The sequence below is a fragment of the Panulirus ornatus genome, chromosome 9 (assembly GCF_036320965.1).
Source record: "Panulirus ornatus isolate Po-2019 chromosome 9, ASM3632096v1, whole genome shotgun sequence".
Lineage (NCBI taxonomy): Eukaryota > Metazoa > Arthropoda > Malacostraca > Decapoda > Palinuridae > Panulirus > Panulirus ornatus.
Window position 1 is genome coordinate 46,915,952 of NC_092232.1, and position 19,538 is coordinate 46,935,489.

At 40.0% G+C, this 19,538-nt stretch overlaps 1 protein-coding gene across 4 annotated transcripts in view; it reads right to left on the bottom strand.

Annotated features, from left to right (window-relative positions):
• The window catches only part of LOC139750393 (uncharacterized), an 89,505-nt gene extending 70,231 nt beyond the window's left edge, over positions 1-19,274 (bottom strand). For 3 of the 4 annotated variants that reach the window (XM_071665133.1, XM_071665130.1, XM_071665132.1), the window contains exons 1-2: positions 16,331-19,274; positions 2,013-3,253 (exon numbers count right to left, since the gene is read on the bottom strand). In XM_071665133.1, coding sequence (XP_071521234.1) covers positions 2,013-3,113 — 1,101 coding nt within the window. In that variant the 5' untranslated portion in view covers positions 3,114-3,253; positions 16,331-19,274. Of the gene's footprint in view, positions 1-2,012; positions 3,254-4,296; positions 4,478-16,330 lie in introns of all 4 variants that reach the window. The other variant, XM_071665131.1, reaches the window with a different exon arrangement.
• Between the last annotated feature and the right edge of the window lie 264 nt (positions 19,275-19,538).

A 19,538-nucleotide genomic window follows, 5' to 3' on the forward strand; every position in this document is an offset into this window, starting at 1 on the left:
CAAAAGAAGGAACAGAGTGGGGCCAGGTGAGGATATTCCAAAAAAGGCCCAGTCCTCTGTTCTTAACGCTACCTCGCTAACGCGGGAAAAGGCGAATAGTTTAAAAGAAAAGAAACATACACACACATATACATACATACACATGTACATAATTCATACTTGCTGCCCTTATTCATTCCCGTTGCCATCCCGCCACACGAAATGACAACCAACTCCCCCCGCACGCGCGCGAGGTAGCGCTATGAAAAGACAACAAAGGCAACATTTGTTCATATTCAGTCTCTAGCTGTCATGTATAATGCACCGAAACCACAGCTCCCTTTCCACATCCAGGCCCTACAAAACTTTCCATGGTTTACCCCAGATGCTTCACATGCCCTGGTTCAATCCATTGACAGCGCATCCACCCCGGTATGCCACATCGTTCCAATTCACTCTATTCCTTGCGCACCTTTCACCCTCCTCCATGTTCAGGCCCCGATCACTCAAAATCTTTTTCACTCTATCCTTCCACCTCCAATTTGGTCTCCCACTCTCCCCGTTCCCTCCACCTCTGACACATATATCCTTTTTGTCAATCTTTCATCACTCATTCTCTCCATGTAACCAATTACTTGATCAAACCACCTCACATCACATATTGTTCTCAAACATCTCATTTCCAACACATCCACCCTCCTGCGCACAACCCTATCTATAGCCCACACATAGCAACCACATAACGTTGTTGAATCCACTGAGATAATGTTCTCACCTTCCACACATTTTTCATTGCTCCCAGAACTTTCGTCCCCTCCCCCACCCTGCGACTCATTTCCATTTTCATGGTTCCATCCGCTGCCAAATCCACTCCCACATATCTAAAACACTTCACTTCCTCCAGTTTTTCTCCTTTCAAACTACCTCCCAATAGATTTGTCCCTCAACCCTACTGTACCTAATAACCTTGCTCTTATTCACATTTACTCTCAGCTTTTTTCTTTCACACACTTTACCAAACTCAGTCACCAGCTTCTGCAGTTTCTCACCCAAATCAGCCAGCAGTGCTGTATCATAAGCAAACAACTGACTCACTTCCCAAGCCCTCTCATCCACAAAAGACTGCATATTTGCCCTTCTCTCCAAAACTCTTGCATTCATCTCCCTAACAACCCCATCCATAAACAGATTAAACAACCATGGGGACATCACACACCCCTGCCGCAAACCGACAATCAATGAGAACCAATCACTTTCCTCTCTTCCTACTCGTAGACATGCCTAACATCCTTGATAAAAACTTTTCATTGCTTCCAGCAACTTGCCTCCCACACCATATAATCTTAACACCTTCCACAGAGCCTCTCTATTAACTCTATCATATGCTTTCTCCATATCCATAAATGCTACATACAAATCCATTTGTTTTTTTAAGTATTTCTCACATACATTCTTCAAAGCAAACACCTGATCCACACATCCTCTACCACTTCTGAAACCACAATGCTCTTCCCCAATCTGATGTTCTGTACATGCCTTCACCCTCTCAATCAATACCCTCCCATATAATTTCCCAAGAATACTCAACAAACTTATACCTCTGTAATTTGAACACTCACCTTTATCCCCTTTGCCTTTGTGCAAAGCCACTATGCATGAATACCGCCAATCTTCAAGCACTTCACCATGAGTCATACATACATTAAATATCCTCACCAACTAGTCAACAACACAGTCATCACCTTTTTCAATAAATTACACTGCAATACCATCCAAACCCGCCGCCTTGCCGGCTTTCATCTTCCGCAAAGTTTTCACTACCTCTTCTCTGTTTACCATATCAGTCTCCCTGACTCTCTCATTTTGCACACCACCTCGACCAAAACACCCTATATCTGCCACTCTATCATCGAACACATTCAACAAACCTTCAAAATACTCACTCCATCTCCTCACATGACCACTAAATAAATATGGAAGTAAAAATACTCTTACCTGAATCTAAATAAATATGGAAGTAAAAATACTCTTACCTGAATCATTTGATGTGATTTTTCTTGAAAAAATGAAATTTTGTTATGAGTTTCCTGATCTTTCTTCTGCATTGCAAGGCTTAGTTTTTCTTGGTTAAGTTGGTTCTGATGTAGCTGAAGTGCTTTCATTTGGGACTCTAACATACTGGATATAGCACATCCATACCTCTCATTAATACTCTTGCTTAGAGTAGATAAGTAGGTCTGATCAAGACTTGACTTGTCATGTTGCTTCTGTTCTTTACTAGCGTTTGGCAAGCTAAATTCTTGTGACTGGCATTTATAGCATTTGGTATCAGTTATATCTGTCTCTGACAACATGTGATCTCCAATATCATCCTGACCAGTGGTACTTTTACACGACTTTCCATTTGATTCAAAAACAATATTTGCTTCAGTTTGAGTACCTTTAATTTTTCTTGACAAAGATTGCATTCTCTTAAAACTGAATTTTCTAAAGTTTTCTTCTTCTTCTTCAATACTGACCTGTCCTTTATATCCATCCATAGAATTAACTAATGTGTACAGCCGCTGACGTACTCGACTCTTCAATTTTGGACTAACAGGAATATCAAAAATATTCCTCTTCACAAAATTTGGATCTGGTTCAAGAGAATGTTGTTTAGCAGTTCCTGAGAAAGACTGGCTTCTAGCTATTCTGGGTTTTGTTGATACAACATTCATAGATCTGGACATGGGGGGATAACTTTTAGGATCATCATGATGTTTTTTTATCTTAGTTTCATATAAGCTTGTACAACTATCTTCACATTCATCATTAGACACTTCACTAATAGTGTGACCTGTTATATCTCCTGGATCATCAACAGAGGACAACAGAGGGTCATCAAGAATCATCTGACTGGGCAAAATTTCATAATCATTGATGCCATCTGAAATTCTAGTCTCCTTTATTGGTGTGGACGTTACATAACTTGAGATTTGTTTATCCTGGTTAGAATGCACTGACGAAGTTTTGCTAGAGGTCTCTCCTTGAAAAGTAGATGGAACTGGGTTAGAGCAAGCTCCTGAATCTTGGGTCCTGTCTGTATCTATAACCCCTGGAGTGGCTCTTTTTCCAATCTCCTCATCTCTTTCCATCGTTTGAACAGCTTTTGAAAGATCAGCTCCTGAAGTACTCTGTTTATTAACTACTTTATGCTTAAATTTTCAGAATGCTCTTGTTCCATCTTAATCTTGTCTTTCGACCATTCAGAGATCATCAAAGACTTGAGGCATCCCTGAAATGCAAAGGAAAACTATTAATCATGTATTCTTTACAATGTCTACCAAAATCGCAGAGGTTTAGACTAACATGACTCAACTCATTCAAATACAACAACTCTGTTCTTATCAGCATTCAAAGTGAAACATTCTTTTCCAGAAAATATTCTAAAACTAACATTATCTACAGATACTCTTCTGTTGACTCATGTGTCACTAGCATACCTTACATAAATAATCCTATCCTCCACTGCTATATACCTCACTTTATTCAGTTCCCCCACTCAAAGCATCACTTACCTCTCTTACTATTGTACTTAAGAAACACATGCTTTCAAACATGAGATATACTGGTTAACCAGCTAAACTGGTGTTCAAGAAGCAAAGTACTAAGTTACAAATATTTCTGTCATTTGTACTGTTGTTGCACCTTAAGAAAAGATCTCAATAATTCTGCAATGGGATAAATGTGCAAAGCTCCAAGAAAGGAAAAGAAAACTAGGCCTTATGTCTACCCTTGAAAAACCTTAAAATTGTAAGACATTACATCATGCCCATACTTTCATAGGCAGTAGCTGCAGTAACATGAGATGGTCTATCAGCACTGTCCAGCCTTGTACTAACAACCTATGTCAATCTGACTCCCTAAATAAAAGTGATTATGTTATCCATGTGTGACAGGCTTTCAAGTTTAGGTGATAGGTTTAAGAAAGTTATATTTAGTCAGTCACAATATATGGCTAATGAAAATCATCACAAGGGTCAGGATTACACTCTACAACAAATTGCCTATACCCAACTCTCAAAGATTAACCTTAACAGCAAACCCCATATCAACTGCATAAGAATTGTCCATATGATGAATGAATGTGCAGATACTGTACTCAGAGGGGAAAAGGAATGGGAGCTTTATGCCCCTACATGTCAAAGCACAGGAACAAAGCTCCTGAAGCAATCTCATTTCTTATTTGAGACAATTACATTACACAAAAAGTAAGCTAGTCATCCTAAAAGAGAGATAGCCAGTAACTGGTCTTTGATTAAGAGCAAGAATACTTACTTCCTTATTAACTCCAACCCCAGGAATCACTTCTGTCCATATAAGGCATTCAAGAAGCTGGACTAGGTCCACTAGTTGAGACCATGGGTCATAGCATGTTGTGATGCTGTGTGTGTCTATGTTCAGAGAGAGCAGGGCAACTGAGTAGTAAGCTCTTGGTGTCTTCTTTATGGTACTTGCACTGTGAACAAAAAGTCTTGGGATGTGGTGAAATGGTGCTTGTAGTGTTGTAATAATGGGTGATGTCCACAGTATAAGTATGAGAGTGTGACTCATATCTATCTGGAATTTGGTGCTGATGGGTGTATGTCTCGTGAAGGTGAGTTTAAGACTGAGTTGGGATGTCATTTGTTCAGTGCTTGTCATGTTATTTCAGTATGTACTTATTTTGTCATGGTTATGCTTGTTGGGGATCTGTGGAGGTGGACACCTTTGTTCTCCTCCACCATTACACAATCCTGGGTCATCTGACTGCACTATATGATGAAACAAATCCTAAATAAGCTCTAGAATAACTTGATTCCATTGTAGAAGTAACTTATCACTCATTACTTAAAAGAAAAGCATGTCTAAAAGTTCCCTGAAGTAGAGTACATATTGACTGAACTAGCATTGGAGGAAAGGGCACTGTGAAGATTGGCCAAGCACGGCCACAAGATCACAATCCTGCTATGTGATTGGTGCTCAGCCTAGAAAGCATTAATTGCACCAGGTTCATAAAAAATACTGAGTTGTAAGACGAAGAGATATCTTACAAAGCTCTATTTTCATGACACTTGTAGTTATATTTTTATCCTATAAACAACAAATTGATGTTCACAGAAAAGAGATACCTCCAGAAGGTGAGCCATATTAACATCCTCTGGAACAAGTGTCTACAACACTCTTACTGGCAACAATAAAGTATATAACACTTTACATGCTGCCCTGTGGTACAACTTTCTGTGGGAGTTCTACCAAATATTCACTAACAACCCTGAGTATTTCAAAAACTTTAATAAACCATAATAGTCTATCTTGAGGGTCCATTTTGTGGAATTGCTTCATGATATCCTATCTCTAAGCAGTACTATAGGCTTACTTTAAATTAAAGAATGCATATTGTAATGTTTCTGTTTAAAAACTGTAGCTTTTTCTTCTTACTAGAAGCATGTCTAGTACATCCCATCACTAAGAAGGGTGACCTTTCTAGCCCCTCTTACTACCCTGTTGCATTGACATCTACTATTTCCAAAGTCTAAATCCCTTCTTAACTCCCATATCTTTAAAATTTTGAGTCTCACAGTCTTCTCTCTACTCCAGTATGGCTTCCAAATGGCAAGACCTACTGGTGATAATCCTTCCTTATCTTACATCATCCCTGAAAGATTTAGGAGAATCCTATGAAGTTGCCCTTGACATATCCAAAGCTTTTAACAGGATGTGGCATATGGGTCTCATCTCTAGGCTCCCCTCTCTTGGCCTCCCTCCCTTACTTTGCTCCATCATATTTAGCTTCCTCTCTGACCGATCTATCTCTGAGGTTGTTGATGGATCAACCTCTTTCCCTTTCTCCATCCACAGTGGTGTCCTTCAAAGTTCTGTCACGTCTCCTACACTTTTTCTCCTTTCTATTAATGGTTTCCTTTCTTTCACAAAAAAAAATAATGTACTCATATGCACATAACTCAACATGGCTTTCCTCCACAGCCTTCACTTCCACTCCTTCTTCTTTCTCTCTCAAACTGCATCTCGTCTCGAAAGAACTCAGTCTCAGACAGGCTACCTCAATGGGGTATATCAAATCTGGTTAAGTTTAATGCCTCCATGACTGAGTATCTATCTCTCTGTTGAAAATTCCTCATAACATACATTTTTCAAGCCAATTACCAAGAGGTGACTTGCAAAGGACTGAGCACAATATGCACAAAAATAAGGTCTTCAAATTTTGTTTCCCGTTATAAAATCAGAGAAATACATATATGGGATATGAAAAAAGTGAACTAACATACATATTGCTGTGGTAATGCTAATATGTTGCAGTGGTATAATGCTATAGTTAAAATATAGATCAAGAGATACAGAGGAAGGTTTTGGAGGATGGGCATCATTCAAGTTATGCTTCCTATAATAATATAAAAAAATACATGTAAAAGCAAAGGATATGAACATAAAAATGACAAGCATATTCTATATTTCTGAGGTACAAAGCTAAATCTAAAGGGTAAATCTTTAAGGGATTGTTGGAGAAAGGGTACTGGAGAGTTTGCATTATTCAACTTTTCCGTTTCCTGTTATAAGGTGAAAAAATTACATGAAAATTAAAAGATATTCACAAAAGTGTGGGCAAACATATTTCATATGTCCATGGCATAATGATGAATTTAAAAGATAGATCCCCAACAGAAACAAAAGATATGTTAGAAGAGGGTCTCAGGCAATGGCCTAGATTTGGGTATCAGTGGCCAATGCTGTCTTAGCTAATGTAAAAAAAAATACAGAAAATACAAAATTAATCTAAGTCACTATATATACTGCTACCATAAGGCAGAAACCATGGCCACATCTAGTGGCAAGATGGCTGAAGTGAATGGTACTGCAGGTGAATTACTTAATAAAAGGGTGAATGTACTGCTCATTGGTAATTTACAATATATGTGTTGAGGCATCTGAGGATTAGTGGAATACAGTATAGTGCCACTGTATAAAGGCAAGTGGGGCAAAGGTGAATGTTTGAACTATAGAGGTTAAGTTTGCTGAGTGCACCTGGTAAGTTGTATGGGAGAGTATTGAGTGATTGGGAGGGTGAAGGCATGTAGGGCACATCAAACTGGGGAGGAACAATAGGATTTCAGGAGTGGTAGAGTCTGTGTGAATCAGATATTTGCTTTAAACTTAAAGAAGCAGAGATTTGTATGTGGCATTTATGGATTTGGAGACATGATGAGGTTGATAAAGATATCTTGTGAAAGATCTTAAAAATATGCAGTGCAAAAGAAAAGCTACTGGAAGCAGAGAAATTTTTTTTTTCTTTTTTTTTTCCCCAAAAGAAGGAACAGAGAAGAGGGCCAGGTGAGGATATTTCCTCAAAGGCCCAGTCCCTGTTCTTAACGCTACCTCGCTGTCGCGGGAAATGGCGGATAGTATGAAAAAAAAAAAAAAAAATATATATATATATATTTTTTTGCTTTGTCGCTGTGTCCCGCGTTTGCGAGGCAGCGCAAGGAAACAGACGAAAGAAATGGCCCAACCCACCCCCATACACATGTATATACATACGTCCACACACGCAAATATACATACCTACACAGTTTTCCATGGTTTACCCCAGACACTTCACATGCCCTGATTCAATCCACTGACAGCACGTCAACCCTGGTATACCACATCAATCCAATTCACTCTATTCCTTGCCCTCCTTTCACCCTCCTGCATGTTCAGGCCCTGATCACTCAAAATCTTTTTCACTCCATCTTTCCTCCTCCAATTTGGTCTCCCACTTCTCCTCGTTCCCTCCACCTCCGACACATATATCCTCTTGGTCAATCTTTCCTCACTCATTCTCTCCATGTGCCCAAACCATTTCAAAACACCCTCTTCTGCTCTCTCAACCACGCTCTTTTTATTTCCACACATCTCTCTTACCCTTACGTTACTTACTCGATCAAACCACCTCACACCACACATTGTCCTCAAACATCTCATTTCCAGCACATCAACCCTCCTGCGCACAACTCTATCCATAGCCCATGCCTCGCAACCATACAACATTGTTGGAACCACTATTCCTTCAAACATACCCATTTTTGCTTTCCGAGATAATGTTCTCGACTTCCACACATTCTTCAAGGCTCCCAGAATTTTTGCCCCCTCCCCCACCCTATGATCCACTTCTGCTTCCATGGTTCCATCCGCTGCCAGATCCACTCCCAGATATCTAAAACACTTTACTTCCTCCAGTTTTTCTCCAAACTTACCTCCCAATTGACTTGACCCTCAACCCTACTGTACCTAATAACCTTGCTCTTATTCACATTTACTCTTAACTTTCTTCTTTCACACACTTTACCAAACTCAGTCACCAGCTTCTGCAGTTTCTCACATGAATCAGCCACCAGCGCTGTATCATCAGCGAACAACAACTGACTCACTTCCCAAGCTCTCTCATCCCCAACAGACTTCATACTTGCCCCTCTTTCCAAAACTCTTGCACTCACCTCCCTCACAACCCCATCCATAAACAAATTAAACAACCATGGAGACATCACACACCCCCGCCGCAAACCTACATTCACTGAGAACCAATCACTTTCCTCTCTTCCTACACATACACATGCCTTACATCCTCGATAAAAACTTTTCACTGCTTGTAACAACTTGCCTCCCACACCATATATTCTTAATACCTTCCACAGAGCATCTCTATCAACTCTATCATATGCCTTCTCCAGATCCATAAATGCTGCATACAAATCCATTTGCTTTTCTAAGTATTTCTCACATACATTCTTCAAAGCAAACACCTGATCCACACATCCTCTACCACTTCTGAAACTACACTGCTCTTCCCCAATCTGATGCTCTGTACATGCCTTCACCCTCTCAATCAATACCCTCCCATATAATTTACCGGGAATACTCAACAAACTTATACCTCTGTAATTTGAGCACTCACTCTTATCCCCTTTGCCTTTGTACAATGGCACTATGCACGCATTCCGCCAATCCTCAGGCACCTCACCATGAGTCATACATACATTAAATAACCTTACCAACCAGTCAATAATACAGTCACCCCCTTTTTTAATAAATTCCACTGCAATACCATCCAAACCTGCTGCCTTGCCGGCTTTCATCTTCCGCAAAGCTTTCACTACCTCTTCTCTGTTTACCAAATCATTTTCCCTAACCCTCTCACTTTGCACACCACCTCGACCAAAACACCCTATATCTGCCACTCTATCATCAAACACATTCAACAAACCTTCAAAATACTCACTCCATCTCCTTCTCACATCACCACTATTTGTTATCACCTCCCCATTTGCGCCCTTCACTGAAGTTCCCATTTGCTCCCTTGTCTTACGCACTTTATTTACCTCCTTCCAGAACATCTTTTTATTCTCCCTAAAATTTAATGATACTCTCTCACCCCAACTCTCATTTGCCCTCTTTTTCACCTCTTGCACCTTTCTCTTGACCTCCTGTCTCTTTCTTTTATACATCTCCCACTCAATTGCATTTTTTCCCTGCAAAAATCGTCCAAATGCCTCTCTCTTCACTTTCACTAATAATCTTACTTCTTCATCCCACCACTCACTACCCTTTCTAATCAACCCACCTCCCACTCTTCTCATGCCACAAGCATCTTTTGCGCAACCCATCGCTGATTCCCTAAATACATCCCATTCCTCCCCCACTCCCCTTACTTCCATTGTTCTCACCTTTTTCCATTCTGTACTCAGTCTCTCCTGGTACTTCCTCACACAAATCTCCTTCCCAAGCTCACTTACTCTCACCACCCTCTTCACCCCAACATTCACTCTTCTTTTCTGAAACCCATACAAATCTTCACCTTAGCCTCCACAAGATAATGATCAGACATCCCTCCAGTTGCACCTCTCAGTACATTAACATCCATATATATATATATATATATATAATATATATATATATATATATATATATATATATATATATATATATATATATATATATATATATCCCTGGGGATAGGGGGGAAAGAATACTTCCCACGTATTCCCTGCGTGTCGTAGAAGGCGACTAAAAGGGGAGGGAGCGGGGGGGTCGGGAAATCCTCCCCTCTCTATTTTTTTTTTGATTTTTCCAAAAGAAGGAACAGAGAAGGGGGCCAGGTGAGGATATTCCCCCAAAGGCCCAGTCCTCTGTTCTTAAAGCTACTTCGCTAATGCGGGAAATGGCGAACAGTTTGAAAAAAAAGGTGCAAGAGGTGAAAAAAAGGGCAAATGAGAGTTGGGGTGAGAGAGTATCATTAAATTTTAGGGAGAATAAAAAGATGTTCTGGAAGGAGGTAAATAAAGTGCGTAAGACAAGGGAGCAAATTGGAACTTCAGTGAAGGGCGCAAATGGGGAGGTGATAACAAGTAGTGGTGATGTGAGAAGGAGATGGAGTGAGTATTTTGAAGGTTTGTTGAATGTGTTTGATGATAGTGTGGCAGATATAGGGTGTTTTGGTCGAGGTGGTGTGCAAAGTGAGAGGGTTAGGGAAAATGATTTGGTAAACAGAGAAGAGGTAGTAAAAGCTTTGCGGAAGATGAAAGCCGGCAAGGCAGCAGGTTTGGATGGTATTGCAGTGGAATTTATTAAAAAAGGGGGTGACTGTATTGTTGACTGGTTGGTAAGGTTTTTTAATGTATGTATGACTCACGGTGAGGTGCCTGAGGATTGGCGGAATGCGTGCATAGTGCCATTGTACAAAGGCAGAGGGGATAAGAGTGAGTGCTCAAATTACAGAGGTATAAGTTTGTTGAGTATTCCCAGTAAATTATATGGGAGGGCATTGATTGAGAGGGTGAAAGCATGTACAGAGCATCAGATTGGGGAAGAGCAGTGTGGTTTCAGAAGTGGTAGAGGATGTGTGGATCAGGTGTTTGCTTTGAAGAATGTATGTGAGAAATACTTAGAAAAGCAAATGGATTTGTATGTAGCATTAATAGATCTGGAGAAGGCATATGATAGAGTTGATAGAGATGCTCTGTGGAAGGTATTAAGAATATATGGTGTGGGAGGCAAGTTGTTAGAAGCAGTGAAAAGTTTTTATCGAGGATGTAAGGCATGTGTACGTGTAGGAAGAGAGGAAAGTGATTGGTTCTCAGTGAATGTAGGTTTGCGGCAGAGGTGTGTGATGTCTCCATGGATGTTTAATTTGTTTATGGATGGGGTTGTTAGGGAGGTGAATGCAAGAGTTTTGGAAAGAGGGGCAAGTATGAAGTCTGTTGGGGATGAGAGAGCTTGGGAAGTGTCAGTTGTTGTTCGCTGATGATACAGCGCTGGTGGCTGATTCATGTGAGAAACTGCAGAAGCTGGTGACTGAGTTTGGTAAAGTGTGTGAAAGAAGAAAGTTAAGAGTAAATGTGAATAAGAGCAAGGTTATTAGGTACAGTAGGGTTGAGGGTCAAGTCAATTGGGAGGTGAGTTTGAATGGAGAAAAACTGGAGGAAGTGAAATGTTTTAGATATCTGGGAGTGGATCTGGCAGCGGATGGAACCATGGAAGCGGAAGTGGATCATAGGGTGGGGGAGGGGGCGAAAATTCTGGGAGCCTTGAAGAATGTGTGGAAGTTGAGAATATTATCTCGGAAAGCAAAAATGAGTATGTTTGAAGGAATAGTGGTTCCAACAATGTTGTATGGTTGCGAGGCGTGGGCTATGGATAGAGTTGTGTGCAGGAGGATGGATGTGCTGGAAATGAGATGTTTGAGGACAATGTGTGGTGTGAGGTGGTTTGATCGAGTAAGTAACGTAAGGGTAAGAGAGATGTGTGGAAATAAAAAGAGCGTGGTTGAGAGAGCAGAAGAGGGTGTTTTGAAATGGTTTGGGCACATGGAGAGAATGAGTGAGGAAAGATTGACCAAGAGGATATATGTGTCGGAGGTGGAGGGAACGAGGAGAAGAGGGAGACCAAATTGGAGGTGGAAAGATGGAGTGAAAAAGATTTTGTGTGATCGGGGCCTGAACATGCAGGAGGGTGAAAGGAGGGCAAGGAATAGAGTGAATTGGAGCGATGTGGTATACCGGGGTTGACGTGCTGTCAGTGGATTGAATCAGGGCATGTGAAGCGTCTGGGGTAAACCATGGAAAGCTGTGTAGGTATGTATATTTTGCGTGTGTGGATGTATGTATATACATGTGTATGGGGGTGGGTTGGGCCATTTCTTTCGTCTGTTTCCTTGCGCTACCTCGCAAACGCGGGAGACAGCGGCAAAAAAAAAAAAAAAAAAAATATATATATATATATATATATATATATATATATATATATATATATATATATATATATATATATATATACATTATCTCGGAAAGCAAAAATGGGTATGTTTGAAGGAATAGTGGTTCCAACAATGTTGTATGGTTGCGAGGCGTGGGCTATGGATAGAGATGTGCGCAGGAGGATGGATGTGCTGGAAATGAGATGTTTGAGGACAATGTGTGGTGTGAGGTGGTTTGATCGAGTAAGTAACGTAAGGGTAAGAGAGATGTGTGGAAATAAAAAGAGCTTGGTTGAGAGAGCAGAAGAGGGTGTTTTGAAATGGTTTGGGCACATGGAGAGAATGAGTGAGGAAAGATTGACCAAGAGGATATATGTGTCGGAGGTGGAGGGAACGAGGAGAAGAGGGAGACCAAATTGGAGGTGGAAAGATGGAGTGAAAAAGATTTTGTGTGATCGGGGCCTGAACATGCAGGAGGGTGAAAGGAGGGCAAGGAATAGAGTGAATTGGAGCGATGTGGTATACAGGGTTTGACGTGCTGTCAGTGGATTGAATCAAGGCATGTGAAGCGTCTGGGGTAAACCATGGAAAGCTGTGTAGGTATGTATATTTGTGTGTGTGGACGTGTGTATGTACATGTGTATGGGGGGGGGGGGGCCATTTCTTTCGTCTGTTTCCTTGCGCTACCTCGCAAACGCGGGAGACAGCGACAAAGTATAAAAAAAAAAAAAAAAAAAAAAATATATATATATATATATATATATATATATATATATATATATATATATATATATATATATATATATATATATATATATATATATATATATATATATTTATATATATATATATGAGTAGAAAGAGGAGAGTTAGTGGTTCCAGGTGAAAGCTGAGTCTGTGGCAGTAGTGTGTAATGTCACCACAGCTGTTTAATTAGTTTATGGATTGGGTGGTAAGGGAGGTACATACAAAGGACTTAGAAAGGGACAAGTATGCAGTATACAGGGGGTGAGGAGGCCTGGGAAATAAGTCAGTTACTGTTTGCTGACAACATAGTACTGGTGGCAGATTCAAGTGTGATACTGCTTTAGTTGGTGTCTGCAACTGAAAGTGTGTGTGAAAGTATGACATTGAGAGTAAATGTGAGTTAAAGAAAGGTTAGTAGGTTTAGCAGGGCAGAGGAACAAGTTGGCTGGGGTAGTTTGAATGGAGAAAAATTTGGAAGAATAGATAGCTAGGAGTGAACATGGCAGCAAATGGAACCAGGGAAGCGAAAATGAGTCATAGGGTGGGCGAGGAAGCGAAGGTTCTGGGAGCACTGAGGAATGCGTGGAAAGAGAGGTCATTATCTGTGAGGGCAGGGGCTATAAGAAGAATATGGTTGAAAGAGCAGAAGAGAGTGTGCTGAAATTATCAGGACGTGGAATGAGGAGAGGTTGACAAAACGGTTATGTGCATCAAAATTGGAGGGGACAAGAGTAACAGGGAGATCCAGTGGGAGGTGGAAGGATGGAATGAAAAAGATTCCAAGTGACTTGGGCCAGAACATACAGGAGGGTGAAAGGCATTACAGGGGGTCATGTGCTGTTAATGGAATGAACCATGGAATCTGAAGTAGCTGGGCAAAACCATAGAGAGGTCTGTAGGGAGGGGTTGTGGGTAGGGGGTTAAGGTTTCAGTGCAATGCTCATAACAGCTAAAGAATGAATGTCACCAAACAAAGCCTTCCTTTATATGTTCCTGGCGCTACCCCACTAATGTGTGGCACAGCGTTCAAGTATGAAAAAAAAATGAACTGAAGGTGCAAAAATCTATCAAAGAGGAATTGAACTATGTCTGTAGAGGTGTCAACTCCTTATTATATTTGTTGAAAATATCAGTTACTTCATCTTCCACCGTTTTCCATTCATACTTATGGTGCTTGGGTTCAACTGCTGGAAACAAAAACAAAGTTTTTGTTTTCCAAAATAAAGGAGATTAAATATCAGTAGACTGGACGTTCAATGTTTAATGCTCCATAATGATAGTTACACTGCTTTTTAACACTATCATTATTTACATTACTTGTTTATTATTTAACTGTACTTTTTCCTTATTCTCATAGCCATCCTCAATATCAGGTCATTTCTTTATTGAAAGCTAAGAAATATTAGTGTAAAAAAAAAAAAGCCATTTTGAACTTTATATTCTAAAACAAAAAAATGATCCATAATAGTATGAACATGTGTGCCCTCTTTCTACTGAACTGTCATTTATGTTACGGTAGACTTGGGCTGGGAGCAGCTGGAGGGTTACATAAGGTCAGTTGGTTTGAATCTTAAATAAATGTTTTCCTCGCATTCACGGTGAAGACAGGTATGAACTCTCCAGTGAATCCATATGTCGAAATCATTCCAGCATACTTTCTTCCATTCTCTCAAACACACGCTTTTATTGACAGTCCTTTTACTCTTTAATCATTCACTCGATCAAACCACCTCACACCACACACTGTCCTCAAATAATTAATTTCCAACACATTCATTTTCCTCCCAACACCCTCACGTATAGCCCATGCCTTGCATCCATATACCATTACTGGGACTACTATACTTTCCAATAGAATAATTTTTCCTTCTCCTAGATAATGATCTCCCTTTCCACACATTCCTCAATGCTCCCAGGTATCTTGTTCACATAAATGAAATAATAATTTACTTTTAAAGGGCTTTCATGTCCAACAGGATTTGGAATCTGTCTGGAGAGAGAATAAGGGAAGATGATTCCTTGTAACTAATAAATATCACTACTTCTGTCTGAGAAATTGCTTTGACGTGACAATAATTGATCATGTCTTGTGGCATAAATAACAGAAACCAATGCTTGAATATGGGATAAGATAGCAGTACTTCAGTAGCTATTTTGTAATCAAGGTGCTGTTTCTAAAAGTTATGGTTTCACCAACTTCTCATCAACGTATGAACACAATATAACCAAGAACAATAGAACCTACTGGTATATGGTGTATTTCAGTCATTTCTATAAGTAACAGCAAGCTAGCCATAGAAGGGATACTGGCACACAACATACATCTCGTGACACTTTGTTGAGATTCTATAGAGCATCAATTGGTTAACAAACTGATTTAAAAATTGAAGAAAGCTCTATGGAATGTGTACCAGGTGGATAACCATTGTGAGCCATCCATACGATGGTAATTTGCAAAGCGCCTTGTCCAGAGCATGACCTAAGCAAATTACTTTGGGACACCAAATGCATCCTGCCTGTTAGCGTTCTAATTGATGAGTTGATTTTGGCAAAGTAAATATACATAAGATGTAAGTATACTTAATATACAAACGACAGCTCATAAAAGTACACACATTTACCTATTTCCTAAATGTTCCTCACATGACAAGTATGGTAACAATAGTGGTACATCAACTTCTTACACTGTGTACACCTGATATAAAAAGATTTTACTCCACGATTTCCTTCTACTTCGATACCCTACTCACTATAACATATGCATCCTCTACTTAATATATGATAATGAAATAATCATAAATCTCTCCTAAACTAGTAGAGAAAAGCTGACATTATCAATAAACCCCAAAGAAAGTAAATAATATCAGCTTTAATACCACCTGACCTACTAGCACAAATATATCCATCCGCGAATACTTTACTTTCAATTCAATCGTCAAGTGTCACAGTGCCACCTTTTAGTCCAGAGGACAATATACTTTGTAAAAGACTCTACTGCTTCTGTCCCAAACAAGAAATGCCAACACAATAAGCCAAAAGCAGTTGAGGGTTTTGGAAAAAAAAATGATAGGCTATCCACTTCCATTATAGGGTGGCATAGGGTCCCACTTGAGTGGGAGGATTAATTTCCTGCTATAAACAGCTTTGACCCATGAATCACGTGTCGCCCTGCAAACCAAAATGGGGTCTAGCCATTACCCTATAACCCCCACCACTCTCCAACTAGTGTCCAACTACTGTAGTTTACCCTCGCCTACCCTGAATACATTAGTTCCTCAGGCTTCATCAATTATCGAAACAATTCAAACCATTGTTTCCTCCAACTTCCTTTCTTACCTGTTTGTTATATGAGGTCAATTACACAATAAATAATAACACTATAGCTGGATCGGTCTGCCACTCGTCCATCATATGATTCGTATCTACTCAGGTGGGCTCCCTCTCGTCCGTTTTTTGTGCCTTACAAAGAATAATCATATTTGTCCATTGCCTCACATATATTACTCCTTTGACGAGGGTTAAACTGTCTCTATTTTCTTTAATTTGTGTTAACTGTCTTCCAAAGCTTGTTTACTGTCAACACTCAAAATTTCCACCATGGGGTGTGTTCACATGACAACCATGGGTCAAGAATTCCCTTTTCAACAATTTCTTTTTTTCTCTCTTATTTACTCAAACTAGATATAAGAGATGAATAACTGTCTTAAAAAAAAAGAAAAAGTTTGTCCACGATCTATGTCTCCCTAGTTTACCTACTAGATATATTCTGGACTGAGGGAGAATCACTTCTATTTAGACCATAATTCTTTTATTTTTTACAAGCTTAAGTTTCTAAGAAACCTAATTGAGGAGGAATTTAATTAATCTCCACAGAGGTCTGTTGTATGATATTCCTATCTATTCCTTATCATTCCTATCGATCCCTGATACAAGACCTTTCAAAATGCTGCATCTTGTATAATGGAAACGAGCATACTGAATTAAATTAAAACACTGTTCTACTTAAGCTGCTTAATTAAGTATAATGACAGACAAACCAGGATATTCCTAGTCCTACCATACCAGACATATCATGGAACTCTTGTATTTGGTCATAAATGCCGCCCGGTAGCACCACCACGGGAATATACTCGGCACAGCTGGTGACCACCGGGGCTGATGAGGACGACCTCCAAAATTGTTAATAACTTTTGGGGTGATCATTTTTTCCCCATTAAACGTGTAGTATACTGGGAAGAAGACAACTAGCCATGTTGGAGGTTATAATCGATGAGGGACAAAGCCCCTTCCTCCTCTCTGGGTCGTGTTCAGGTCTCTTGAGATATCCCATATCGCAACCCAGACAAGAAGAGTAATTAAAAAAATAAAAATAATTACTTGAACTTCAAAGACCTGTTGGGTCACGACGGGTCCAGATTTTAATGAAGAAATCGAGTGGATTTTTTTTTTTTTTTTTTTGCAATGTAGCTAAATATATGTAGAATGTGGAGGGGGAGGGAGGGAGATTTCAATGCGTTATAGCATAAGTGTCCATAGCAATTTTACAAGAGGGAAGCTATCTCTCCCGAAAATATGTTCTTCAACATCATGTTAGCTTTTGAAACTTCATCTGATAGGTTCAGGTTTATCATTTTTCTCAAACATTACCATTCAGCATCAGTCATCAATCTTCCTTGCGAATGAACAAGCTGGCGAACACTGCATACTTTTGACATTTTTCCCTGGCAAATTCAGAGATAACAAATGAATTGTCAACCTCAAAAGACATTCAACAGTTCTCTAAAATACTCACTCCATCACATCCTGTTATCACTTCCCCATTTGCCTCCTTCATCGGTGTTCCCATTTGTTCACTTAATTTTCAAGCACTATTTACCTCTTTCCATATATCTTATTCCACTAAAGTTTAGTGTTACTCACTCCAACTCCCATTTGCCCTCATCTTCAATTCCTTGCACCTTCATCTAGCCATTCTTCCATTTTCTTCTATACATCTCCCAGTCACTTGCACTCACTAATTAAGTAATGCCCATATACCACCTCTATCTTCTCTTTCACAAACAACTTCACTTTATAATCATTCCATCTTCCACCTCATGCTTGCCACAATGCATCTCTTGCACTGTCCCAAAATATCTCCTATTTCTCACCCATTCCTCTTGCTCCATTTACTCTCACCTTTTACCATTACTCACTCAATATCTCCTCGTGGCTCTTCATACAAGTCATTTCCCAGCTTACTCTCACCACTTTCTTCTTACTCCTAATGTTTCCCCTTTTCTGAAACCTCTACAAATCTTCTCCTTTGCCTCCACAGGGTAAATGATTGGACATCCCATCGGCTGCCCCTCTCAGCACATTCACATCCAAAAGCCTCTTTTCCAAGCCCATCAGTTAGTATCTGCTCCAATAATGCCCACTGAACATCTTTCTCACTCAACAAACACAAGTCCTAGTCTTTTGCATCAAAGCTACTGACACACTACGTCATCAGCTCCCAAAACACTTGCCTCTCATAATCTTTCTTCTCACGGCAAGGTATATAAACATTAATGATCCCCCACCTCCTGCCATCCACTTTCAGTTCTACCCACACCAGTCTAGAGCTCACTTTCTTACACCATTCCACACCCATAACTGTTTCAGCAGTGGCACGACCCTTTCCTTCCTTAGATCTTTTCCTTGCACGAACCTGACTAACCTTCTAAGACATTTCCAAATAATTCTTCTCCTTCACCCTTGAGCTTTGTTTCACTCAGAGCCAAAACATCCAAGTTTCTTACCTGAAACAATACCTATCTCTCCTTTCTTCTTACATTGGTTACATCCACACACATTCAGACACACAAGACTGAGCTGTCCAGGATGCTGAGCACTCCTCGCTTGGCTCCTTCTCTTTCAACTTTTAGAAATTGAATTATAAGAATGGAGGTTTGCAGGCCCTTGCTCCCACTCCTTTACTTGCCTTCTACAAGCAGGAAATATAGAAGCAGAATTCTTCCTCCTCTATCTTGGGGATGGGGAGAAAGAATACTTCCCACGTATTCCCTGCGTGTCGTGGAAGGCGACTAACAGGGGAGGGAGCAGGGCGTTGGAAATCCTCCCCTCCCGTTTTTAATTTTCCAAAGGAAAGAACAGAGAAGGGAGTCAAGTGAGGAAATTGCCTCTAAGGCTCAGTCCTCTGTTCTTAATGCTACCTCCTTAACCAGGGAAATGGCAAATATGTATGAAATATACATATTCTATACAAATATATACACACACACACACACATCTTTCTTTTCTTTCAAACTATTCGCCATTTTCCGCGTCAGCAAGGTAGCGTTAAGAATAGAGGACTGGGCCTCTGAGGGAATATCCTCACCTGGCCCCCTTCTCTGTTCCTTCTTTTGGAAAATTAAAATATATATATATATATTTTTTTTTTTATTATACTTTGTCGCTGTCTCCCGCGTTTGCGAGGTAGCGCAAGGAAACAGACGAAAGAAATGGCCCAACCCCCCCCCCCATACACATGTATATACATACGTCCACACACGCAAAT